The sequence below is a fragment of the Rhinatrema bivittatum genome, chromosome 4, assembly GCF_901001135.1.
Source record: "Rhinatrema bivittatum chromosome 4, aRhiBiv1.1, whole genome shotgun sequence".
In the NCBI taxonomy this organism is placed as follows: Eukaryota; Metazoa; Chordata; class Amphibia; order Gymnophiona; family Rhinatrematidae; genus Rhinatrema; species Rhinatrema bivittatum.
Window position 1 is genome coordinate 483,153,131 of NC_042618.1, and position 26,522 is coordinate 483,179,652.

Genomic DNA, 26,522 nt, shown 5'->3' on the forward strand with positions numbered 1-26,522 from the left:
TTTTTGACTGCCGCAGCACACTGCACCGACGATTTCAATGTGTTATCCACTATGACACCTAGATCTCTTTCTTGGGTTGTATCACCTAATATGGAACCCAACATTGTGTAATTATAGCATGGGTTATTTTTCCCTATATGCATCACCTTGCACTTATCCACATTAAATTTCATCTGCCATTTGGATGCCCAATTTTCCAGTTTTGCAAGGTCCTCCTGTAATGTATCACACTCTGCTTGAGATTTCCCACATAATATATTATAAAAGATAAAATCACAAAACATTTAGATAGATATGGTTTGATGGGACACAGCCAACATGGATTTACTCAAGGGAAGTCTTGCCTCACAAATCTACATTTTTTGAAAGGGTGAATAAACGTGTGGACAGTTGTGCATAATTTTGTATCGTCTGCAAATCTGAGTACCTCACTCATCTTATTCCTTTCCAGATCATTTATATATATATTGAAAAGCACCGGTCCAAGTACAGATCCCTGAGGCACTCCACTGTTTACCCTTTTCCACTGAGAAAATTGTCCATTTAATCCTACTCTCTGTTTCCTGTCTTTTAACCCAGTTTGTAATCCACGAAAGGACATCGCCTCCTATCCCATGACTTTTTAGTTTTCTTAGAAGACTCTCATGCAGGACTTTGTCAAACGCCTTCTGAAAATCCAAATACACTACATCTACCGGTTCACCTTTATCCACATGTTTATTAACTCCTTCAAAAAACTGTAGGAGATTTGTGAGGCAAGGCTTCCCTTGGGTAAAGCCATGCTGACTGCATCCCATCAAACCATGTCTTTCTATATGTTCTGTGATTTTATTCATTATAACAGTTTCCACGATTTTCCCCGGCACTGAAGTCAGGCTGACTGGTCTATAGTTTCCCAGATCACCCCTGGAGCTCTTTTTAAATATTGGGGTTACATTGGCTGTCTTCCAATCTTCAGGTACAAAAGCTGATTTTAATGATTGGTTACAAAATAATTGAAATAGGTCTGAAATTTCATTTTTTAGTTCTTTCAGAACCCTGGGTGTATACCATCCAGTCCAGGTGATTTACTATTCTTCAGTTTGTCAATCTGGCCTACCACATCTTCCAGGTTCACCGTGATTTAGTTCAATCCATCTGAATCATTACCCATGAAAACCTTCTCCATCATGGGTACCTCCCCAACATCCTCTTCAGTAAACACCGAAGCAAAGAAATCATTTAATCTTTTTATTCACCATTCCCTTTCTAATAATTCCCAGCATTCTCTTTGCTTTTTTGACTGCCGCAGCACACTGAACCGACGATTTCAATGTGTTATCCACTATGACTCCTAGATCTCTTTCTTGGGTTGTAGCACCTAATATGGAACCCAACATTGTGTAATTATAGCATGGGTTATTTTTCCCTATATGCATCACCTTGCACTTATCCACATTAAATTTCATCTGCCATTTGGATGCCCAATCTTCCAGTCTCACAAGGTCTTCCTGCAATTTATCACAATCTGCTTGTGATTTAACTACTCTGAACAATTTTGTGTCATCTGCAAATTTGATTATCTCACTCGTCGTATTTCTTTCCAGATCATTTATAAATATATTGAACAGTAAGGGTCCCAATACAGATCCCTGAGGCACTCCACTGTCCACTCCCTTCCACTGAGAAAATTGCCCATTTAATCCTACTCTCTGTTTCCTGTCTTTTAGCCAGTTTGCAATCCATGAAAGGACATCTCCACCTATCCCATGACTTTTTACTTTTCCTAGAAGCCTCTCATGAGGAACTTTGTCAAACGCCTTCTGAAAATCCAAGTGCACTACATCTACCGGTTCATCTTTATCCACATGTTTATTAACTCCTTCAAAAAAGTGAAGCAGATTTGTGAGGCAAGACTTGCCCTGGGTAAAGCCATGCTGACTTTGTTCCATTAAACCATCTTTCTATATGTTCTGTGATTTTGATGTTTAGAACACTTTCCATTATTTTTCCTGGCAGTGAAGTCAGGCTAACCGGTCTATAGTTTCCCGGATCGCCCCTGGAGCCCTTTTTAAATATTGGGGTTACATTTGCTATCCTCCAGTCTTCAGGTACAATGGATGATTTTAATGATAGGTTACAAATTTTTACTAATAGGTCTGAAATTTCATTTTTTAGTTCCTTCAGAACCCTGGGGTGTATACCATCCGGTCCAGGTGATTTACTACTCTTCAGTTTGTCAATCAGGCCTACCACATCTTCTAGGTTCACCGTGATTTGATTCAGTCCATCTGAATCATTACCCATGAAAACCTTCTCCATTACGGGTACCTCCCGAACATCCTCTTCAGTAAACACCGAAGCAAAGAAATCATTTAATCTTTCCGTGATGGCCTTATCTTCTCTGTGCTCCTTTAACCCCTCAATCATCTAACAGTCCAAAGGACTCCCTCACAGGCTTTCTGCTTCGGATATATTTTAAAAAGTTTTTACTGTGAGTTTTTGCCTCTACGGCCAACTTCTTTTCAAATTCTCTCTTAGCCTGTCTTATCAATGTCTTACATTTAACTTGCCAATGTTTATGCATTATCCTATTTTCTTCTGTTGGATCCTTCTTCCAATTTTTGAATGAAGATCTTTTGGCTAAAATAGCTTCTTTCACCTCCCTTTTTAACTATGCCGGTAATCGTTTTGCCTTCTTTCCACCTTTCCTAATGTGTGGAATACATCTGGACTGTGCTTCTAGGGTGGTATTTTTTAACAATGTCAATGCTTCTTGCACACTTTTTACCTTTGTAGCTGCTCCTTTCAGTTTTTTCTATTTTTCTCATTTTATCAAACTTTCCCTTTTGAAAGTTTAGTGCTACAGCCATGGATTTGCTTACTGTCCCCATTCCTGTCATTAATTCAAATTTGATCATATGATCACTATTGCCAAGCAGCCCCACCACCATTACCTCTCTCACCAAATCCTGTGCTCCACTGAGAATTAGATCTAAAATTGCTCCCTCTCTTGTCGGTTCCTGAACCAATTGCTCCATAAAGCTATCATTTATTCCATCCAGGAACTTTATCTCTCTAGCGTGTCCCGATGATACATTTACCCAGTCAATACTGGGGTAATTGAAGTCTCCCATTATTACTGCGCTACCAATTTGATTAGCTTCCCTAATTTCTCTTAGCATTTCACTGTCTGTCTCACCATCTTGACCAGGTGGATGGTAGTATACCCCTATCACTATAGTCTTCCGCGAAACACAAGGGATTTCTACCCATAAAGATTCAATTTTGCATTTAGTCTCATGCAGGATGTTTATCCTGTTGGACTCTATGCGATCCCGGACATAAAGCGCCACCCTGCCTCCCAGATGCTCCTCTCTGTCATTGCGATATAATTTGTACCCCGGTATAGCATTGTCCCATTGGTTATCCTCCTTCCACCATGTCTCTGAGATGCCAATTAAGTCTGTCATCATTCACTGCTATACACTCTAATTCTCCCATCTTACTTCTTAGACTTCTGGCAGTAAGAACATAAGAACATAAGAAATTGCCATGCTGGGTCAGACCAAGGGTCCATCAAGCCCAGCATCCTGTTTCCAACAGAGGCCAAAACCAGGCCACAAGAACCTGGCAATTACCCAAACACTAAGAAGATCCCATGCTACTGATGCAATTAATAGCAGTGGCTATTCCCTAAGTATAATTGATTAATAGCCATTAATGGACTTCTCCTCCAAGAACTTATCCAAACCTTTTTTGAAGCCAGCTACACTAACTGCACTAACCACATCCTCTGGCAACAAATTCCAGAGCTTAATTGTGCGTTGAGTGAAAAAGAACTTTCTCCGATTAGTCTTAAATGTGCTACTTGCTAACTTCATGGAATGCCCCCTTGTCCTTCTGTTATTCGAAAGTGTAAATAACCGAGTCACATCTACTCGTTCAAGACCTCTCATGATCTTAAACACCTCTATCATATCCCCCCTCAGCCGTCTCTTCTCCAAGCTGAAAAGTCCTAACCTCTTCAGCCTTTCCTCATAGGGGAGCTGTAAGCAGTTACATGTATTATAATGCAGATTGACAATGCAGTACATGTTAATTTAGATTTATTCACCACTTTCTATAACTGTGTGTGTGTGTGTGTGTGTAGGAAGCTTGCACTGCTGCTGCCTGTGCTGTACCTGTTCTGAGATAGGGGAGGATGTGTGTGTGTGTAGGAAGCTTGCACTGCTGCTGCCTGTGCTGTACCTGTTCTGTGATAGGGGAGGGTGTGTGTGTGTGTAGGAAGCTTGCACTGCTGCTGCCTGTGCTGTACCTGTTCTGTGATAGGGGAGGGTGTGTGTGTGTGTGTGTGTGTGTGTGTGTGTAGGAAGCTTGCACTGCTGCTGCCTGTGCTGTACCTGTTCTGTGATAGGGGAGGGTGTGTGTGTGTTTAGGAAGCTTGCACTGCTGCTGCCTGTGCTGTACCTGTTCTGTGATAGGGGAGGGTGTGTGTGTGTGTGTGTGTGTGTGTGTGTGTAGGAAGCTTGCACTGCTGCTGCCTGTGCTGTACCTGTTCTGTGGTAGGGGAGGGTGTGTGTGTGTGTGTGTGTGTGTAGGAAGCTTGCACTGCTGCTGCCTGTGCTGTACCTGTTGTGTGATAGGGGAGGGTGTGTGAGTGTGTGTGTAGGAAGCTTGCACTGCTGCTGCCTGTGCTGTACCTGTTGTGTGATAGGGGAGGGTGGTGTGTGTGTGTGTGTAGGAAGCTTGCACTGCTGCTGCCTGTGCTGTACCTGTTCTGTGATAGGGGAGGGTGTGTGTGTGTGAAGGAAGTTTGCACTGCTGCTGCCTGTGCTGTACCTGTTCTGTGATAGGGGAGGGTGTGTGTGTGTAGGAAGCTTGCACTGCTGCTGCCTGTGCTGTACCTGTTCTGTGATAGGGGAGGGTGTGTGTGTGTAGGAAGCTTGCACTGCTGCTGCCTGTGCTGTACCTGTTCTGTGATAGGGGAGGGTGTGTGTGTGTGTGTGTGTGTGTGTGTGTGTAGGAAGCTTGCACTGCTGCTGCCTGTGCTGTACCTGTTCTGTGGTAGGGGAGGGTGTGTGTGTGTGTGTGTGTGTGTGTGTAGGAAGCTTGCACTGCTGCTGCCTGTGCTGTACCTGTTCTGTGATAGGGGAGGGTGTGTGTGTGTGTGTAGGAAGCTTGCACTGCTGCTGCCTGTGCTGTACCTGTTCTGTGATAGGGGAGGGTGTGTGTGTGTGTGTGTGTGTGTGTGCGCGCGCGCATGTCTATGAGGTCTGCACATGGGAAACATTTATAGTAAAATCAGTGCGTGGCAAGCACCGGACTCAGCTTACATATTTTATCTGAGCTGTGCACCCAGACCTGACTGATCTTTGATGTCACAGTGTCGGCTGGCAGGAGGAGTGACCTACCAGGAGGGTGGAAAGCTGGGCCAGTAGTGTGGTGCAAGAGGCAAAGCCCTGGGCATCTGGACCAGTACTGGATGGTATCACAGTGCACTCAGTAGGGTTTTACTCAATTCAGGGTTCCAGATTTTCAGAACAGGTTGATCCAGTCTTAGATTTACCCCATTGAATGGAGGCACTTCTGGTTCCAATTTCCCTATTGCATTTCCTAAGAAAAACGAGACTACAAGTCCCTGCATACAGTGGGATAAAACCAGGGCTGGATCAGCCTGTCTTGAAAATCTGGAGTCAGTTGGGAATCCTGTGATCCATCCAGATCCATTCCTGCCTCCAGTCCTGGTTTTCCTCGCATTGCATGTGTGCCCTTGAAATTCCCGTGTCTTAGCAATTGTCTGTATTAGAGAATTAGACACTTTGTGGGTTGCTTTTTGGTTCTGAGTGACTGCAGGGCACTGAAGGGCAGACTGCGATGCTGTTAGTGACACCTGTGCCGTACGCTCTTCTCCCTTCAGGTGGTGCGCAGTGTGATGACTGCAGTGCTTAGTCTGCCGCCGGGGGATAGCTACAATCTGACTGTAACAGCCTATAGCGAGGGAAGCAGCAACACGTCCGCGCCACGCCTTGTTTCGCTGGGTGAGATATCAGCCTTTATTCAGCAGGGCCGTCACTGGCAGCCTGAGCCCTGTCTCGGGTAAATTGCAGGTGACCCGTCCCTGGGGGAAGGCTCCAGTGGCTGCTGCTGTGCTCTCGTCAGCCTGCAGCATTAGAATCTGCTCAGGGATTTTGTAAAGTGTCTGCTGGGGGAAACTGATTGCAGAGCAATGCGTAGCTCTCTGACTTCCCTGAGTGTCCTGCACCCATTGGAGGAGGAGAAGATGAGACATCCCATGCCTGTCATAGCAGAAGGAGATCTCTTTTTGGGGGGTCTGAGAGATGCTGTGACTGCCGTGGCAGGATGAGATGCTCCTCGGGGGAGGGTCTGAGGTGTCCTGGAAATCCATGTTTAAAGTCCCTGTTTCTTGCTGTAGACCCAGTTCCACCAAAGTCTCTGTTTGCTGTGAACAAGACACAAACATCAGTGACCCTTCTGTGGCTGGAGGAAGGTGTGGTAGATTACTTTGATGTCTCATGCTGGCAGCTGGACCCCAGTCAGGAGGTGATGGAAAAGGTACAGTTACCGTTCAGTCACGTGCAGGCAGCACTGAGAACATCCTTCTTACCCGCTCCTGCAGGGCAGCTCCATTGGCACATGCCCTGCTGTTCAGGGCAATGGTGACTACTGCTCCTGTAGCCAGAGCAATGCTGGACGCAAAGCCAGTAGGGGCTAAGACAGTGTCCTCTTGCTGGCTCAGCTTTGGGAGCATTTGGGGGATAGTGGGAGGGAGATGGTATCAGCCCGCAATTGTTTTTTTAACATTGGACAAGAGGGAGAGTTGATAGAGAGAGGAGAGGGCTGCGCAGTCCACAGGATGGAGGGGGTGTGTTGAAAGAAAGGACCTTCGTATGATCGTCAGCACTAGCCAGCTAAGTTCAGGTATCCAAGGCAATGCAGCTTAGGGTTAGCTGGATATTCAATCTGATTCATCTGTTCAGTTAAGCTGTCTGGCAGTTTTCACAGCTGATCTCCTAGTGTGTAAATTCAGCAGGACACGTTGTCCTTTATTTCAATAGATCTTTACCATAGTTCGTATTCAGGACTGTATAAGAGAATTCAGATGCCTATAATGTCCTGACCATCTAAGTATCTGCATAGACCTGTTTAGTGATCTGCCTAAGGTCACACTGACCCTCCTCTAACCTACAACACTGTTTGGGTTCTGGATTATATTCCAGTCCACGGACAGCTCTTTATAAACACTAAAAAACCATAAAAAGTCCCAGAGAAGTAACTTTCTGCACAGTAACTCTGTGGTTCAACAGAGTAGTGGGGAATTTGGTTGGAGAGCAGTGGCAGGAGAGGAGGGGGAGAAGGTTGGTTGAGGAATAGATAGGGAGCAGGTGGAAAAGGTTATTGGGGAACAGAGGAGGGGGAGCAGAAGAGAAAGTTGGATGGTGAGAAGGAGTGGGAGATGGGGAAGAAGACTGTTGGTAAACAGAGGATGGAGAGCAGGGAGAGGAGAGTGGATGTGAAATAGGAGAGAATGCTGGATGGGAATTAGGGAAGTGGGAGATGGGAAATGATGTTTGGAAATAGAGGATGGGTTGCAGGAGAGGAGGTTGGTTGCGGAGCTGGAGATGGGGTAGAGGAGGGTGGAGATGGAGGAGAAGAATGTTGGGGAGTAGAGGAGAGGGTTGGTTGGTTGATTAGGGAGTGGGGTGGAAAGTTGATGTTGGTTAGGGAGCAGGGAATAAGGTTGGTTGGGGAACAGTGTATGTATGTGGAGCAGGAGTAGAGGAGAAGATTGTTTAGGGAGTGGGGTAAAGGAGTGGTTGATGGGGAACATGGCAGAAGGTTGGTTGGTTGATTAGGGAGTGGGGTGGAAAGTTGATGTTAGTTAGGGAGCAGGGAATAAGGTTGGTTGGGGTACAGTGTATGTATGTGGAGCAGGAGTAGAGGAGAAGATTGTTTAGGGAGTGGGGTAAAGGACTGGTTGATGGGGAACATGGCAGAAGGTTGGTTGGTTGATTAGGGAGTGGGGTGGAAAGTTGATGTTGGTTAGGGAGCAGGGAATAAGGTTGGTTGGAGAACAGTGTATGTATGTGGAGCAGGAGTAGAGGAGAAGATTGTTTAGGGATTGGGGTAAAGGAGTGGTTGATGGGGAACATGGCAGAAGGTTGGTTGGTTGATTAGGGAGTGGGGTGGAAAGTTGATGTTGGTTAGGGAGCAGAGAATAAGGTTGGGTGGGGAACAGTGTATGTATGTGGAGCAGGAGTAGAGGAGAAGATTGTTTAGGGAGTGGGGTAAAGGAGTGGTTGATGGGGAACATGGCAGAAGTTTGGTTGGTTGATTAGGTAGTGTGGTGGAAAGTTGATGTTGGTTAGGGAGCATAGGAAAGTGGACCAGGAGAGTAGGTCAGAGAGCAATTAATGTACGGTATTTAGAACTTGTCTCATGGTTACTAAACAAGACGCTAAGTGCATTGTGTTTGTTTTTAGGAATCTTCCCGAGTCTCTTCCCACACTGTGACTCTGTCCGGACTGCAGCCAGGCACTTCCTATAACTGCGGCGTGAGCAGCATCAGCCACCGCACTCACAGTGCTTCTGCCTTCCTCACCGTCTCCACACTGGGTGAGCCCCTCTTCACCTCACTATTACTCTCCTGTAATGCGTTTCCTGCATGAGGGACTGATGGGTAAGGGGACCCCAGACTTCCTGTTTCCCAGCTCCCCTCCTTCTGTGCTCCCGTCCCATGGGATTTGTTTTAACACTCTGTATATTAATTTTAAACACATACAGACATATATTTCAATAGATCAACAACAAAATAAAGAGGGTGCCTTTCAGTTCCCGCGCAGAGCAGTAAGTGGCATGCGATGCTTCTCTTGCAGTGGCTGAGATGGATGCGAAGGTGCTGGTGATCTCCGTGCTGGCCATCCTGAGCATTCTCCTGATTGCACTACTGCTGCTCACCTTGCTTCTCCTCAGACGAAAACACCTACAAATGGCCAGGTGGGTGGCGCTGCAGCAGCTGTATTTCTGATGGAAAAGACCATAGCCCATCCCGTCGTGAGTGCTAAGGGTCTGTCCCAGCTTGACCGCTCATAGGCGATTGCTCCTTACCCAAGTCCTTTTTGGTTCTCTGCCATCCTGCACAGATGAGCACACAGGGTCCTGACCTCCCACCACCAGGGCCACCGAGCTTTGTACTTCACAGTTACCTGTGTACGCATGGCCTTGCTGGATGGAAATTGAGCCACTTACCCTGTGGCCTGCAGTGTTGCTGGCTCGTGCTTCTTTTGCACCTTACTTTCTCTTTGCTATGTCTCCTCCTGCCGCTGCTCTTGATGGCAAAGGGTGACTTTGATGCAATACTCTACCTGCCACTGTTCCCCCTATGTGCCTGAATTCTGTCAGGGCACCACTTCTGTTCCAGACATCTGCCACCCTCTTCTCCTGCTTCCTCAAAAACATCCGCCCTGAAGCATCCAATCAGGACCCTTATCCTTCAATTTCCTTTTCAGTGGAAAATGTCACCTTCCCATCCTTTATTGAATGAGTCAGATATTTCACTCATCGTTGGGTGATCTCAGTCAGTTCATACTTTTAGGAATTTGTGGTAATGTGCTCCTGTTCCTTACATACAAGTTTGGAATAGTGGAATGAACAGGCAAAACTCAACCCTCCCCTTCTTTTGTTGATTGATACCTCCTATCAATAACGTAAAGCAGATACAATCAAGGGACTGACTAAAGCAGCCTATGTGACCATAGTACAACACCTGCCGAGGAGATGGGCTCCAGGTTAGCAAGATTACGTGTGACACTCTTAGCTGTGGTTTTGGGTTCTCACTGGACATCCTTAGAAAACCAGGATGTCCAGTGAGACCTCACAAACCACAGTGTACCATCCTGCCTCTGGGAACCTGGTCAGATATTCCCAGAGTGAAGAGTTGTATCCTTTGTGTGCTGAGTGGCAGTAACAAAACCTAGGCCATGGCAAAACATCTTCATTATTATCATTGCTTTAAACAGCTCATCTTGCGAGTCTGTGTTTGCAACCATGGTAGCAAGTCACAAATTATCTCACATTCATTGACAAAAAGTAGTCCCAAATTATATCCCCCATAAAATCACACTGCATACACCTCTCACATCACAATCCATGGGAGTCAACTTGAGACGCTGTACCTTCCAGGCATGTTACTCACAGATACAGTGATCCAGTCCCCAGCCCCTCCCAGGCACGTTACAGATATAGACCCAAAAGACAGCCAGTCCATGTCTCTCAAGCATCCTACCTACAGATACAGTGACCCTTGTGTTGTGGGCTGTAAATAAACACTTAACACTGGCAGCTAAAAGAGAAAGATTTTTATTTAAGAAAATGGCATATTCCAGGAGAGTGCAATTACCAGCAAGGCAATTCCAGAGCAGTCTCAAAGAACATTATTGATACAATAGGTTAAATAGGTCACCACCTGTAATTTACACACCAATGAGTTTGTTTGTTGCATGACATTTTCCTAATTGGTTGGCATTATAATTTTATCTCATATATGCTATTGAGATTGAATTCTTGTAAATTGAGCCAGAAGGTAGAAATGAAACTCAGTGTTCAACCTTAACGTACCTTTTGACTTTTTACATATTCTTTAGCATTTCAGCATATATTCTAGCATTGCAACAGCCTTGGATATTTTTTTTAAATCCTATCAGTGCTATTTCATAGTGCTGCAATGATTTTTATTTCTTAGCTTCATAGGCAACCCTTTCAAAGCATGCTTACACTTGCCCTATCCCGCTCTCCCAAGCATATCATCTACAGAAGCAGAGGTCACCGCCAGCTTCTCCCTCACATGCATGTTACCTACAGGTACAGGACCCAGGCCCAGCCAGCCCAATACTCCCAGACATGATGCAGAATTGATCAAATCTCTGAGAGCATGGAAACTAACTATTTCTTTTCTCTATCAGCTGGCTGAAAATTATTATTGGATGTTCCTGTTACTGGCAGGAGCAGATATACTGAACTGTAATTATACCTTGGAATATGTGAGACGCGAATAAACTGGGGTAAAGGGGGCCTTATGTGCATGGTGGATGTTAGATGGAAAGGATTTGGGAGATGATTGTTGCCAGAGGGGACCTGAAGACGGTTTTTATCATGTCCTGTGTCAGGCTGTGCCACTGACATACCTGATAAATAGTCATTTCTAACAGGCCACGATTCCCCTTGTTCCATGCCTCACTACAAAAGGCTCTTGAAGTGTGTTACAGTCAATAACGTACCAAGTCAATGCAATCCCAACATATCATTAAAAAGCTAGCATTTCTCCCGGAAGGATCTGCAGTCTGTCTCCTGAGCTGGCAGCTGCTGAGCATCCCCTACTGATGACATTTATTCATCTTTTCTAGCAGGGAATGCGGGGCTGGAACATTTGTTAATTTTGCTTCGTTGGAGAAAGACGGAAAGCTCCCACAGAACTGGTGAGTATCCGGCTGGAAAGGATGTGGGAAGAGTTATTGAAGTGCTGTCACGTGAAGACACCCAGCCCAATCCTAGCCCCCCACTTAGGCAGAGAATCGAGCACCTCAGCCATCCTCAGGGGGAGGTGCTGCAAGCACTGGCGAGTCCCCCTCACTGTCTAATCCTAGGGGTGGGGATCTGGGGCCATCTGGTGGGCGAACAGGGGGTCCCCCACATAGGCAGAGAATCGAGCACCTCAGCCATCCTCAGGGGGAGGTGCTGCAAGCGCTGGCGAGTCCCCCTGGCTCTCTAACCCTAAGGGTGGGCGAACAGGGGGTCCCCCACATGCACATTAGAAAAGAGACATTTACCAGAAGGTTTAATTACTCTGTGAAAATATGTAAAAGCTTCCTGCAGTGATCTTGCTACCAGAGCAGCTACAAAGAAAAGAAAAGACTTTGCCAACATTAAGGAGAAAAGCAGCCCAGGAACTTCCTAGGAAGGGATTTTGTACTGTTGTAGGACTGGCTACAGATACCCAGAGGTCAATATTCCTATCTGGAGCAATCCAGGGGGTTAAATATGCCCCAGCACTGCCTGGTTAAGTTATTACCCGGCTGAAAGGTTATGCAGATGAAAAAGGTGCAGCCTGAGCTTAGCCGGGCATCGCAGAAAGTCAGTGCCGGGTGGCTACGTCTGTCCGGTCCCACTGCAGGTCTGAACTTATCCACAGTCATCCCTTAACCCGAACAGGCCGTCTTCAACAGATCGCAGGCCCCATCCCCCACCTCCATCCTGCTCAAAAGCTACAACTGAAGCGGGCATCGTGCCCCCTCCCCACGCATTGACCCGAGGAGCCTCCCCTCGCCCCCAGCTCTCTGGAGCACGGTGCGAGCAGGCTGCCCTGCCGGAGGGCTTGCAGGTGGGGGTGGCTCAGGAGGGCAGATACATTTCCTGAATTCAGGGGGAGAAGTGCCACATCAGTGTTAGTGGGAGGAGCACAAGGCATTATTTAGAAATATTTGCTTGCCGCCCCTTCAGTGTGGCTCTGTGTGAATATCGCCGGTCACCTGGATAACCTCAGCTGAGAATATTAAGCAGCAGACTGGTCCCACTGAGTATCCAGCTAACTCGTCCTCCTGCCGCTTTTCTGAACATTGACCTTCCCTGGATTGCTACAGAGACGGAAAGAGCTAGAAGGCCACCATGGACCTCTGCAGTCCTTCCCCTAAAGCGCTCGCTGTAACTGGGATCTCAGTGACACAGAGTCCAGCCAGGTGCCGGGTTCCTTGCCGTTCCAGCTGCAGCGATTGGAGCAGAGGCTTGCACTGTGCCCCAGCCTGTGCGCTGCATGCACCCATTCAGGAGTCTCGTCTGTGCTGCTGCTGCTGCTCTGCGTCTCATCATTTGTAGGAATGGCAGGCTGGTGACTCCTGCTGAATGGGCTGCTGGGATTAGCGCCTATGGGGTGCATGTGAATAGCATGAAATCCTCAGGCAAGAGCTCTCAGCACTGATAGGGTTCCTTTCTAAAAAAAAAATAAAGATCTTTAACTTGCCTTTGCAAATAATGCTCAAAGTGCCTTACAGCATCATCACTAAGTCCCTTTCCCAAAGAGCTTACAATCTAAAGGGGTGAATTTTAAAAGCGTTGCTCACGTTAAAAGGTCCATGTACACGAGTGAGCGACGAATATTTTAAAAGCTGCAAGTTATGTGCATATATGTGTGTGTGTGCAAGGAAAATAAAAAGGGGCGGAGTTAGGGTGTTCCGGGGCGGGGCCACAGTTTCCCTGTAAATCCAGCGGCCGCAACGCACGGGGGGGCTCAGCCACGCATCTTTACTTCTGCGCTTGATGAGGCCTAAAACAGCAGGGCGAGGGCTCTGGGTAAACTGGGGGGGGGGGAGTGCAGGCTGAAGAACCAGAGGGGCCTGGGTGAGCCTGAGAGAGACTGGGAGAACTGGTGGCCTAACTGGTAAAACTGGGAATGGCCTTCCTGCGCGCAAGCTTTAAAATCCACTTAGGGGTGCGCATTAAAGCCGACAAGGTCCCAAGGGAGAATCGAGCACACGAATGTGCGGTGCTGGATATTAAATTATGCAGCGGCGCTCGTTTTAAAGTTACGGAGAAAAGCCTTCGTGATCCAGGCACTAAGTGAATATCTGAGGCAGGAGAAGATACAGGGACTTGCCCAAGCGGATACGAAGCTCAGCGGGGGATTTGGGATTTGAACCGCAAGTTCCCTGCCTCTCAGCACATTGCTCTGACCACTCGGCCACTCGGTACTTACTGGTAGTGCATAGGTTTCGGGTGGGTCATGAAGGACCCACAGGAGGTTGCACTGGTGAAACAGGAGCTGCAGGGAGCGGTGAGGGCGGGGGTAAGGAAGGCTGGAAGAGGCGCTGCAGCACTGCTGGTTTCTGTGTGAAGGAGGGAGCTCGTGTAGCGGAGCAGCAGGCTGTATTGGGGGTAGAGTTGGGGAGAATGAGGGCTTGGGACACTGCACCCCCAGACTGGCAGGCTGGGCAGTTATTGGATAACCTGGGGAGCCTGTGGGCACGTCTGGGGGGTGGGGGGAGATGGAAAGGGGCTGAGAAGTGCATGGCTTGCTCTTCTTCCTCTGCCCCTCCCTTGCCCCATTCACCTTGGCATCCTGGACGGGACTCTGCCTTCTCCTCCCGTATTGATGGCCCTGGGAGGGGGCTGTATCATTATTAATGTGGGACAGACAGACAGACAGCCAGCTTATTACAAGGTCTCAGAAGAAGGGGCAGTCTCAGGCCCCCGCTCGCTGCTGGAGTAACGCTGCTCTTTCTCTCCTCACGTCTCTCTCTACTAACGCTGATAGGCGAAGGAGCATCTTTGCTTTCCTAACTCTGCTCCCCTCCTGTCTCTGGACTGATTACCTTCTGGCTTTTTATATTAACCCTTGGTAAGTGAGTTTGCTATCTTAAATGAGTATTTGAACAATGAGCGCTGTGCTAGCAAGGGAAATGTTTGTGGGTACAATACCCCCGAGACCGAGTGCTGCTGTGGGATGCACCATGTGATGGGGATTGCAGCTGTGGTAAATACTGCATGATGGCGAGTCCTGCTGTGGGATGCACCGTGTGATGGGAATTGCAGCTGTGGTAAATACTGCATGATGGTGAGTGCTGCTGTGGGATGCACCATGTGATGGGCAATGCAGCTGTGGTAAATACTGCATGATGGCGAGTGATGCTGTGGGATGCACAGTGTGATGGGGATTGCAGCTGTGGTAAATACTGCATGATGGCGAGTGCTGCTGTGGGATGCACCGTGTGATGGGGATTGCAGCTGTGGTAAATACTGCATGATGGCGAGTGCTGCTGTGGGATGCACCGTGTGATGGGGATTGCAGCTGTGGTAAATACTGCATGATGGCGAGTGCAGCTCTGTGATGCACCATGTGATGCGGATTGCAGCTGTGGTAAATACTGCATGATGGCGAGTGCTGTTGTGGGATGCACCGTGTGATGCGGATTGCAGCTGTGGTAAATACTGCATGATGGCGAGTGCTGCTGTGGGATGCACCGTGTGATGGGGATTTGCAGCTGTGGTAAATACTGCATGATGGCGAGTGCTGTTGTGGGATGCACCATGTGATGGGGATTGCAGCTGAGGTAAATACTGCATGATGGCGAGTGCTGCTGTGGGATGCACCGTGTGATGGGGATTTGCAGCTGTGGTAAATACTGCATGATGGCGAGTGCTGTTGTGGGATGCACCGTGTGATGCGGATTGCAGCTGTGGTAAATACTGCATGATGGCGAGTGCTGCTGTGGGATGCACCGTGTGATGCAGATTGCAGCTGTGGTAAATACTGCATGATGGTGAGTGCTGCTGTGGGATGCACCGTGTGATGCGGATTGCAGCTGTGGTAAATACTGCATGATGGCGAGTGCTGCTGTGGGATGCACCGTGTGATGGGGATTTGCAGCTGTGGTAAATACTGCATGATGGCAAGTGCTGTTGTGGGATGCACCGTGTGATGGGGATTGCAGCTGAGGTAAATACTGCATGATGGCGAGTGCTGCTGTGGGATGCACCGTGTGATGGGGATTTGCAGCTGTGGTAAATACTGCATGATGGCGAGTGCTGTTGTGGGATGCACCGTGTGATGCGGATTGCAGCTGTGGTAAATACTGCATGATGGCGAGTGCTGCTGTGGGATGCACCGTGTGATGCGGATTGCAGCTGTGGTAAATACTGCATGATGGCGAGTGCTGCTGTGGGATGCACCATGTGATGGGGATTTGCAGCTGAGGTAAATACTGCATGATGGCGAGTGCTGCTGTGGGATGCACCGTGTGATGGGGATTTGCAGCTGTGGTAAATACTGCATGATGGCGAGTGCTGTTGTGGGATGCACCATGTGATGCGGATTGCAGCTGTGGTAAATACTGCATGATGGCGAGTGCTGCTGTGGGATGCACCGTGTGATGCAGATTGCAGCTGTGGTAAATACTGCATGATGGCGAGTGCTGCTGTGGGATGCACCGTGTGGTGCGGATTGCAGCTGTGGTAAATACTGCATGATGGCGAGTGCTGCTGTGGGATGCACCGTGTGATGGGGATTTGCAGCTGTGGTAAATACTGCATGATGGCGAATGCTGTTGTGGGATGCACCATGTGATGGGGATTGCAGCTGAGGTAAATACTGCATGATGGCGAGTGCTGCTGTGGGATGCACCGTGTGATGGGGATTTGCAGCTGTGGTAAATACTGCATGATGGCGAGTGCTGCTGTGGGATGCACCGTGTGATGGGGATTGCAGCTGTGGTAAATACTGCATGATGGTGAGTGCTGCTGTGGGATGCACCGTGTGATGGGGATTTGCAGTTGTGGTAAATACTGCATGATGGCGAGTGCTGCTGTGGGATGCACCGTGTGATGGGGATTTGCAGTTGTGGTAATTGTATTTTTTCAGTCAAAATTCTATTAATTGGGGAATGTTGTTGCTAGAGAATGTGGTAAAGATTAGTAGTATATCTGAGTTTATAAAATGTTTGGATGAGATTCTGGAGGACAGGTCCACTAACAGTTTTTAGCCACCTAGACTTGGGTGTCTCCACCTCTTCTGGGAGTGAGCACCAGGGAAGGGATCTCCCTATTAGTGACCCGGATTGGCCACTGGCAGAAGCAGGATGCTGGGCTTGATGGACCATAGGTCTGACCCAGTATGGCACGTTCTGGGCTCATATGAGGTTCCTGCTTCTTATCTGCATTCCCCTATAAAATAGTCTTAAGGCAGTGAGATACTGTCTGTTGATATCGCAATTTCCCAAAAGGATATAAATGTATATTCAGTTCTCAATGTGCGTAACAAAGAGTAAAAAATGAAATACATCAATAAGCATGAATCAAATATGTCTCAAATTATATAAATACATGCCAAGATAATACAAGAAATCGATCATTAAATGCAGTCAGCATAACAGTAAATCTATTAAGTGCATAGCAGAACATCAATTCCCTGTACGTACCTGGATCAGTCCAGACAGTGGGTTATGTCCCCAATCCAGCAGATGGAGTCAGCACAAGCTTTGAGGGGGCGTCACCATATATACCACTACCCCCTCTGCAGGAGTTCAGTATCTTCTGACTCCAGCAGATGCGAGTAGGGGAATCAGGCTTCCCCTCCTTTTCCTTTTTCTTCACTTTCTTGCTTGATTATGGCTTGTTGTTGGCTTTTTCTGTGGATCAAGTTTGTATCAAGTTTGTATTAAGTTTAAAAAAAAAAAAATAAGGCAGAGTTCTTTCAACTTCTGGGGAGTGGCTTCTCTTCCTTGTCTCTTCTCTGCGGCCTTGCTGTTTATTTCTCGTTGCAGCCAGGGGTAAGTTTGTTTTTTTCCTTTGTAGTTTTTTCCTTCACAGCTCAGCCCCCGGTGCCCGCGAAAGCCGGTGGAGCCGGCCTCTTCGCTCTTTACTCCCTCACCCGCGGCCATTTTACAGCTCCTCATGGGCTGCTGAGCCATTTAGGGAAAGATGTCTGGGGCGGGTCGTGTGGCCGGGAAGGCCCCCCCGCGGCACCCTCCTCTATTTTCGGACAGCGGGCAGTGCGGGCCGACCGGGCCCCCCCGCAGCGGCGCTTTTGTGCGCGTGGCCCCCCCCCCGTGGCTTTTTCTTTTCTCCTACAGCGATCCTGATGCCGCGGCCATCCCGCTGTGCGGCCTGTGGAGACCCGGGGTCTCAGATTTCCCGGGAGGGCATCTGTGCACGATGCCTCCCCGGGGGGGAAGGTACCTCACAGTCCCTGACTGATTTCTCTTTTTTGCCCGGGCGGCGCGGGCCGGCCACTCCGCCATTTTTGGCGGGAACGGCGGCCATTTTACATTCTGAGCGCCCTGAGGCGCAGGCCACGAGGGAGAACGGATCCCTGGAGGACTCTACCAGCGGGGGTGTTCCCCCGATTTTGGTGCAGGAACCAAGCACCCAGAGCCAGGGAGCAGGAACCACGCCGCCCCCGAAGCGCACCCGAGCAGGCCGGGGTTCTCTCCGGAGTTTATCCTGCTCATGCATACCGCTTATCTGCAGGGGCTGGAAGCACCTGTGGGACCCCCCCCCCCCCTCCTAAGATCCCTCGGATGTCGCCCTCGACGCCGGCCCCCCCCCGACCCTCCGGGAGTGGGGGCCTCCCGCCTTCCTACCAGGGTCCGATCCACGCCCGCGGCAGTGGGGGCGGTGCCAGACCCAGCGGGACATGGACTTGATCTCCCGGACGGGGGTCAAGGGGATGGCACGCAGGAGGGGGATGATCCGCGTACCCTACGCCTCTTCCAGAGGGAAGAGCTGGACGACCTCATTCCGCAGATCATCCAAGAATTAGATTTGGACCCGCCACCAGACCCGCCTGCCCCAGTAGCTCCCGCTGTCGTCACTTCTTCAAGGAAGGGAGATCCTGTCCTGGCGGCACTCCGGCCGAGGGCTCGGGCTTTTCCCATTCATGACTCGTTTTTACAACTTCTCACCAGGGAATGGGACACCCCGGAGGCCTCCCTGAAGAGCAGCCGGGCTATGGAAAAGCTGTACCCGCTCCCCGAAGATTTTCTGGACCTCATCAAGGTCCCAAAGGTGGACTCCGCAGTGTCGGCGGTCACGAAGAGGACGACTATCCCAGTGACGGGAGGTGCGGCGTTGCGGGACACACAGGATCGTAAGTTGGAAGTTTTCCTTAAGCGGGTTTTCGAGGTCTCCGCTCTGGGTATGCGGGCGGTGATGTGCAGTTCGCTTGCCCAGCGGGCTAGTCTCCTTTGGGTGCAACAACTCCTCACGTCTCAGAACCTGCCGTCCGATGAGGCTGCCCAGGCAGATCGGCTAGAAGCCGCAGTGGCGTATGGGGCGGACGCCTCGTAGGACCTTTTTCGGGTCCTCGCAAGATCCATGGTTTCGGTAGTGGCAGCACAACGACTACTGTGGCTACGCAATTGGGCGGCTGATACGTCCTCTAAGTCGAGTCTGGGCTCTCTTCCCTTCAGGGGCAAGTTCCTCTTCGGGGAGGATTTGGACCAGATCATCAAGTCCCTGGGGGAGAACGCTGTTCATCGGCTGCCGGAGGATAGGTTTCGACCATCCAGAGCATTTTCTTCTTCTCAGACCAGAGCCAGAGCGCAACGGCGCTACAGGGGATACAGACAGGCGGGCTCCCGGTCATCCGCCCCCAGGTCTCAGCCCTGGTCGCGCTCCTTTCGCGGGCGTCGGCCCACACGCACTACTCCCGGAACCGGGAACCCCTATACCAAGTCTTCACAATGATGCCAGTCTCGCCCACTCCCCTGGACCGACTAACTTATTTCTACGCGGAGTGGGCACGGATCACCTCGGACCAGTGGGTCCTGGATACCATAAAACACGGCTACGCATTGGAATTTGTCCGCCCCCCTGCAGGGAAGGTTCATCTTTTCCCCCTGTGGCTCGGACCTCAAGAGAGGAGCGGTGCAGCTAACTCTGGACAGACTCCGGGAGATAGGCGCTATTGCGCCCGTGCCCTTCGGAGAGGTGGGCTCGGGCCACTATTCCATCTATTTCGTCGTACCAAAGAAGGACGGTTCCTTCCGGCCTATCCTAGACCTCAAGGAAGTCAACAAATCCCTACAGTCGTTCGGTTCCGCATGGAAACGCTCCGGTCAGTGATTGCGGCGGTGCATCGGGGGGAGTTCCTCGCCTCCCTGGACTTAACGGAGGCCTACCTGCACATTCCCATCCGCCCGGACCACCACCGTTTCCTTCGTTTCAAAATTCTGGACCAGCATTTTCAGTTCACGGCTCTCCCGTTCGGATTGGCGACGGCGCCGCGCACCTTCACCAAGATCATGGTAGTCGTGGCGGCGGCTCTCCGGAAGGAGGGCATCCTGGTTCATCCTTATCTGGACGATTGACTCCTCCGGGCGAAGTCATTCGATCATGGACGCTCAGCGGTGACTCGAGTAGTACGGATTCTACATTCCCTGGGATGGGTAGTGAACTTCTCCAAGAGCTCCCTCATGCCCTCGCAACGCTTGGGGTTTTTTTGGGGGCGACCTTCGACACCCTACTGGACAAAGTTTTTCTGCGCCAGGACAAAGCTCAATCCTTGCGGGATCACACACGACGGTTCTCTGCGTCACCAGAGCCCACCTCCTGGGACTACCTGCAACTCCTGGGAGTGATAGGGTCCACCATTGACCTTGTACCTTGGGCTTTCGCGCACCTCAGGACCTTACAGTGGGCGCTCCTCTCCCGTTGGAAACCAGTATCGCAGGACTACCAGATGATGCTCCCGCAGAATGCCAGGGACAGTCTGGGCTGGTGGTTGGATCCGCCGAACCTGGCCCGTGGCGTGTCCCTCAATCTGCCAAATTGGGTGGTGGTGACCACCGATGCCAGTCTAGCAGGCTGGGGTGCAGTCTGCGATCGAAGCGCCACGCAGGGGACGTGGTCCACGGTGGAGGCGAAGTGGTCAATCAACCGTCTGGAAACCAGAGTGGTCCGGCTAGCTCTGCGACATTTCCTCCCGCTTCTTCGGAACCGGGAAGTCAGAATCCTATCGGACAACGCTACCACCGTGGCGTACATCAACTGACAAGGAGGCACGCGCAGCCCGCAGGTCACGCTCGAGGCGGCGCTGCTGATGCAATGGGCAGAGCGTCATCTCGTCCGGCTAGCGGCCTCGCACATCGCTGGTGTGGACAACGTCCAGGCGGACTTCCTCAGTCGTCAACTGCTGGACCCCGGAGAGTGGTCTCTCTCCGACAAAGCGATGCAACTTCTCGTCCATCGGTGGGGGACCCCCACTTGGATCTGATGGCGTCCGCTCTCAACGTCAAGGCTCCACGCTTCTTCAGTCGCCGGAGAGAGCGCGGCGCAGAGGGAGTGGATGCCCTGGTCCTCCCGTGGCCGCCACATCTTCTGCTCTACGCTTTTCCACCATGGCCCCTGGTGGGCAGGATGCTCTGCAGAATAGAAAGCCATCAGGGGACCGTGGTTTTCGTCGCCCCAGAATGGCCCAGGCGACCCTGGTTTGCGGACCTGCTACAGCTGGTGATCGACGGGCCAATCAGGCTGGGGCACCTCCCCCAGCTTCTACATCAGGGCCCGGTATTTTTCGAGCAGGCAGAACTCTTCTGTCTTGCGGCCTGGCTTTTGAGAGGCGCCGCCTCCGGCGTCGGGGCTACCCGGAGGCGGTAGTATCCACGCTATTGCGGGCATGAAAGACATCGACGTCGGCGGCCTATGTTCGAGTCTGGAAAGTGTTCGAGCTGTGGTGTACCAGCCAGGCCACGAGACCCGCTAAGGCTTCTGTACCTCAGATCCTTCAGTTTCTACAGGCGGGGGTGGAAAAAGGGCTCGCCTATAATTCACTACGGGTTCAGGTGGCCGCCCTTGGCTCGCTGTTGAGCGATGGGGGCTCTCTTCTACAGTATCCTGACATTGCTCGTTTTCTCAAGGGTGTCAAGCATATGCGTCCTCCGTTACGGGACCCTTGTCCCTCCTGGAGTCTTAACCTTGTGCTTCGCTCCCTGTCGGGACCACCGTTCGAGCCGCTGCGCAATGCAACGATAAAGGATCTCACTCTCAAGACTGTATTTCTTGTGGCCATCTGTTCCGCTCGACGCATCTCGGAGCTGCAGGCTCTGTCGTGTAGAGAGCCCTATCTCCGTTTCTCCAACTCTGGAGTTTCGCTTCGCACCGTTCCCTCCTTCCTTCCGAAGGTGGTTTCTGCATTCCATGTGAACCAGACGGTGGAGTTGCCATCCTTCTCTTCCTCAGAGCCGAAGTCTCTCCGTCTCTTGAATGTCAAGCGCACTCTGCGCCTCTATCTGGAGGCTACAAATGAGTTCCGGACCTCTGACCATCTCTTCGTACTCTGGGCCGGTCCTAAGAAGGGGTCTCAGGCCTCGAAGACTACCATTGCCAGATGGCTGAAGGCCGGCATTGCTGCTTCTTACATTGGGGTGGGTCGGACTCCCCCACCCGGAATCGTAGCGCATTCTACACGTTCTCAGGCGGCTTCCTGGGCGGAGGTTCGCTCGGTATCCTCGCAGGAAATTTGTAGGGCAGCCACCTGGAAATCGTTACACACGTTCTCGAGGCACTATCGTCTGCACCTCGCCTCTTCAGTCTCTGGACACTTTGGCGAGCAGGTTCTCCGAGCAGGCCTCGCAGGACCCCACCTGATTTAGGGAAGCTTGGGTACATCCCACTGTCTGGACTGATCCAGGTACGTACAGGGAAAAGAAAATTATTACTTACCTGCTAATTTTCGTTCCTGTAGTACCATGGATCAGTCCAGACGCCCACCGCGTTTGGGTTCTTGATCCTGCTCAGCTCTGCGCTGCTTCTTGCTCGCAGTGTTCTGTGTCTTCACAGTCGTTTCTTTTCGCTGTTTTTCACAGCTCCCTACAAGTTGGTAGGATGTTTGCAGTTACTTGTTGCGGTTACAATTGTTTTCATTATCTGTTTCCACAAACTTGATCCTTCGGGGGTTTCTACTCGGGCTTTGATATACTCGATACTGAACACCTGCAGAGGGGGTAGTAGTACTTATGGTGACGCCCCTTCAAAGCTTGTGCTGACTCCATCTGCTGGATTGGGGACATAACCCACTGTCTGGACTGATCCATGGTACTACAGGAACGAAAATTAGCAGGTAAGTAATAATTTTCTTATTAAATCACCATGAAACATTCAGTGCTACTGTGAATTACTCAGTCCAATTGCAGCTCCATGTTGGGAAGCAAGCAAGCCATAGACGTAAAACACATTTAAGAAAATATTATTTTCAGTCAAGTTGTGGAATTTGTTGCTAGAGAAGGTGGTGAAGGCTGGGTTTGTGGAGGGCAGATTTATATAATTGGTAGTCAGACAGACTTGGGGATCTCCACCTCTTACTTCTGGGAGTGAGCAGTATGGAACAGATTTTATTATTCGGATCTCTCGGGTACTTCTCAGTGATCCCGGCCTGGCCACTGTCAGAGACAGGACGCCGGCCTCGGTGGGTCTTTGATCTGACCCAGAAAACACTCCAAGCCAATGATGACCTACAATGCCATACGTGGGAGCTTCCTGCTAGTTAAAAGCAAATACCCCTGTTGGAAATACAGAGAGGTCTCAGCCTATAACTCAACCCCCTAACTGAATATTAAGTGGGAGGGGACGCTTATCATCTGACCCCATTTGGGACTGTGAGTGGGGATCTCTCTCGCAGTGAGGGGTGTGAGAGAGAACTCTGAGAGGGTCTCAGTGGGACTGTGAGGAGATCTCTCGCAGTGAGGGGTGCGAGAGTGGCTGTGAGTGGGGGTATGAGGAGATCTCTCGCAGTGAGGAGTGTGAGAGTGACTGGGAGTGGGGGTCTCTCTCGCAGTGAGGGGTGGGAGAGTGACTGTGAGTGAGGGTATGAGGGGGTTACTCACAGTGAGGGATGTGAGAGAGTAACTCTGAGAGGGTCTCAGTGGGACTGTGAGGAGATCTCTCGCAGTGAGGGGTGCGAGAGTGGCTGTGAGTGGGGGTATGAGGAGATCTCTCGCAGTGAGGAGTGTGAGAGTGACTGGGAGTGGGGGTCTCTCGCAGTGAGGGGTGGGAGAGTGACTGTGAGTGAGGGTATGAGGGGGTTACTCACAGTGAGGGATGTGAGAGAGTAACTCTGAGAGGGTCTCAGTGGGACTGTGAGGAGATCTCTCGCAGTGAGGGGTGCGAGAGTGGCTGTGAGTGGGGGTATGAGGAGATCTCTCGCAGTGAGGAGTGTGAGAGTGACTGGGAGTGGGGGTCTCTCGCAGTGAGGGGTGGGAGAGTGACTGTGAGTGAGGGTATGAGGGGGTTACTCACAGTGAGGGATGTGAGAGAGTAACTCTGAGAGGGTCTCAGTGGGACTGTGAGGAGATCTCTCGCAGTGAGGGGTGTGAGAGTGGCTGTGAGTGGGGATATGAGGAGATCTCTCGCAGTGAGGAGTGTGAGAAGGTGGTGGTTTCTGTAAACGGGGGCTCACAGTGAGGGCGTGAAGGTCTCTCAAGGTGAGATGGGGCTGAGTAAAATTAATCTGCCAAAATGTGTAAAGACCAGTTTTGGTTTGTATTTTAGGAACAAAAATGGCCTAAAGAAGAGAAAAGTGACCAAGTACGTCTCTCATCTCACATCTAAAATGTTTCTAGGTCATGTGTGTGTGTGTGTGCGGTGTGCGTGTGGTGTGTGTGCGGTGTGTGTGTGTGTGCGGTGTGTGTGTGTGTGTGTGTGCGTGTGGTGTGTGTGTGTGTGTGCGTGTGTGTGTGTGTGTCACACTCTCCTGGGATAAGCAACAAGTATTGTGATTCTGCTTGTCATGCAGCCTCCCAACCACCAGAGGACCTCTGGGAACTGTGCCTACCCTCATTTCAGCTTTAGTCTTGGTGACCTCATGACTTGGCAAATCCCTGTCTCTGTCTACACTCCGTGCCTTGTCATTGAGTCTGCTCAGCTCCTTGCTTGGCCCCCTGTCTCTGTATACCTTGTGGCTTCCCTATCCCTTCCTTTCTCGAGCTTGCTCCCTGCCTCTCAAGCCTCCTGTCCTGAGCTTGCTCCCTGCCTCTCAAGCCTCCTGTCCTAAGCTTGCTCCCTGGCTCTCAAGCCTCCTGTCCTGAGCTTGCTCCCTGCCTCTCAAGCCTCCTGTCCTCCTGTCCTGAGCTTGCTCCATGGCTCTCAAGCTTCCTGTCCTGAGCTTGCTCCCTGGCTCTCAAGCCTCCTGTCCTGAGCTTGCTCCCTGGCTCTCAAGCCTCCTGTCCTGAGCTTGCTCCCTGCCTCTCAAGCCTCCTGTCCTGAGCTTGCTCCCTGGCTCTCAAGCCAGGGAGCAAGCTCAGGACAGGAGGCTTGCTCCCTCAGGACAGGAAGCTTGCTCCCTGGCTCTCAAGCTTCCTATCCTGAGCTTGCTCCCTGGCTCTCAAGCTTCCTGTCCTGAGCTTGCTCCCTGGCTCTCAAGCCTCCTGTCCTGAGCTTGCTCCCTGGCTCTCAAGCCTCCTGTCCTGAGCTTGCTTCCTGCCTCTCAAGCTTCCTGTCCTGAGCTTGCTCCCTGGCTCTCAAGCCTCCTGTCCTGAGCTTGCTCCATGGCTCTCAAGCCTCCTGTCCTGAGCTTGCTCCATGGCTCTCAAGCTTCCTGTCCTGAGCTTGCTCCCTGCCTCTCAAGCCTCCTGTCCTGAGCTTGCTCCCTGGCTCTCTAGCCTCCTGTCCTGAGCTTGCTTCCTGCCTCTCAAGCTTCCTGTCCTGAGCTTGCTCCATGGCTCTCAAGCCTCCTGTCCTGAGCTTGCTCCCTGGCTCTCAAGCCTCCTGTCCTGAGCTTGCTCCCTGGCTCTCAAGCTTCCTGTCCTGAGCTTGCTCCCTGGCTCTCAAGCCTCCTGTCCTGAGCTTGCTTCCTGCCTCTCAAGCTTCCTGTCCTGAGCTTGCTCCCTGGCTCTCAAGCCTCCTGTCCTGAGCTTGCTCCATGGCTCTCAAGCCTCCTGTCCTGAGCTTGCTCCATGCCTCTGAAGCCTCCTGTCCTGAGCTTGCTCCCTGGCTCTCTAGCCTCCTGTCCCAAGGCTGCCAGTATTAGTAACCTCTGTCTTGTTCCAGCGTTTCACCCCTGACTTTGGTTCCTGCCTGAGCTCCAGACCCACCAGACAACAGCCTACAGCCCTATATCCCCAGGCCTGTTCAGCTTCACCTGAGCTTGTTCCTCTCCACTCTGGATTCCAGTCCAGCTTTAGCCTTCGGTCTCAGCCCTTGTTTAAGTCCTGCTAGCCACCAGCATCTAAGGGCTCAACCTGTGGGGAAGGTGGCTGGTATAGGCCGAAGATTCCCTAGTCTAGTCTGCCCTGGAGACCTGGACTCTTCCCTTGGCGGTTCCCCAGCTGAGCTGGGTCCTCAGCTCTAACAGCAGGATATGTATTGAACATTGGTTTCTGGCCACGTACTTGTGACCTGGATTGGCCACTGTTGGAAGCAGGATGCTGGGCTTGATGGGCCCTTGGTCTGACCCAGTATGGCAATTTCTTATGTTCTTATGTGCCCATATTAAGCTCAGTCTTTTGTGTGTGTTTTTCTTTCTAAGAGCTACTCTCCTGCATATTTGTATGAATATAAAGGCTGTGAGTGTGTGTGTGTATAGAAGGGCCACTCTCTAGTGTATTTGTATGAAGGAAAGGTTTTCTGTGTGTGTGTGTGTGGGTGTGTGTGTGTATAGAAGGGCCACTCTCTAGTGTATTTGTATGAAGGAAAGGTTTTCTGTGTGTGTGTGTATAGAAGGGCCACTCTCTAGTGTATTTGTATGAAGGAAAGGTTTTCTCTGTGTGTGTGTGTGTGTATAGAAGGGCCACTCTCTAGTGTATTTGTATGAAGGAAAGGTTTTCTCTGTGTGTGTGTGTATAGAAGGGCCACTCTCTAGTGTATTTGTATGAAAGAAAGGTTTTCTGTGTGTGTGTGTGTGTGTGTAGAAGGGCCACTCTCTAGTGTATTTGTATGAAGGAAAGGTTTTCTGTGTGTGTGTGTATAGAAGGGCCACTCTCTAGTGTATTTGTATGAAGGAAAGGTTTTCTCTGTGTGTGTGTGTATAGAAGGGCCACTCTCTA

At 50.6% G+C, this 26,522-nt stretch overlaps 1 protein-coding gene across 1 annotated transcript in view; it reads left to right on the forward strand.

The window, feature by feature from the left end:
• The window catches only part of PTPRO (protein tyrosine phosphatase receptor type O), a 187,256-nt gene that overhangs the window by 83,520 nt on the left and 77,214 nt on the right, over nt 1-26,522 (forward strand). Inside the window, exons 12-18 of the mRNA XM_029597366.1 lie at nt 5,900-6,020; nt 6,416-6,555; nt 8,484-8,616; nt 8,877-8,997; nt 11,406-11,474; nt 14,303-14,386; nt 24,031-24,066. Coding sequence (XP_029453226.1) covers nt 5,900-6,020; nt 6,416-6,555; nt 8,484-8,616; nt 8,877-8,997; nt 11,406-11,474; nt 14,303-14,386; nt 24,031-24,066 — 704 coding nt within the window. The remainder of the gene's footprint in view (nt 1-5,899; nt 6,021-6,415; nt 6,556-8,483; nt 8,617-8,876; nt 8,998-11,405; nt 11,475-14,302; nt 14,387-24,030; nt 24,067-26,522) is intronic.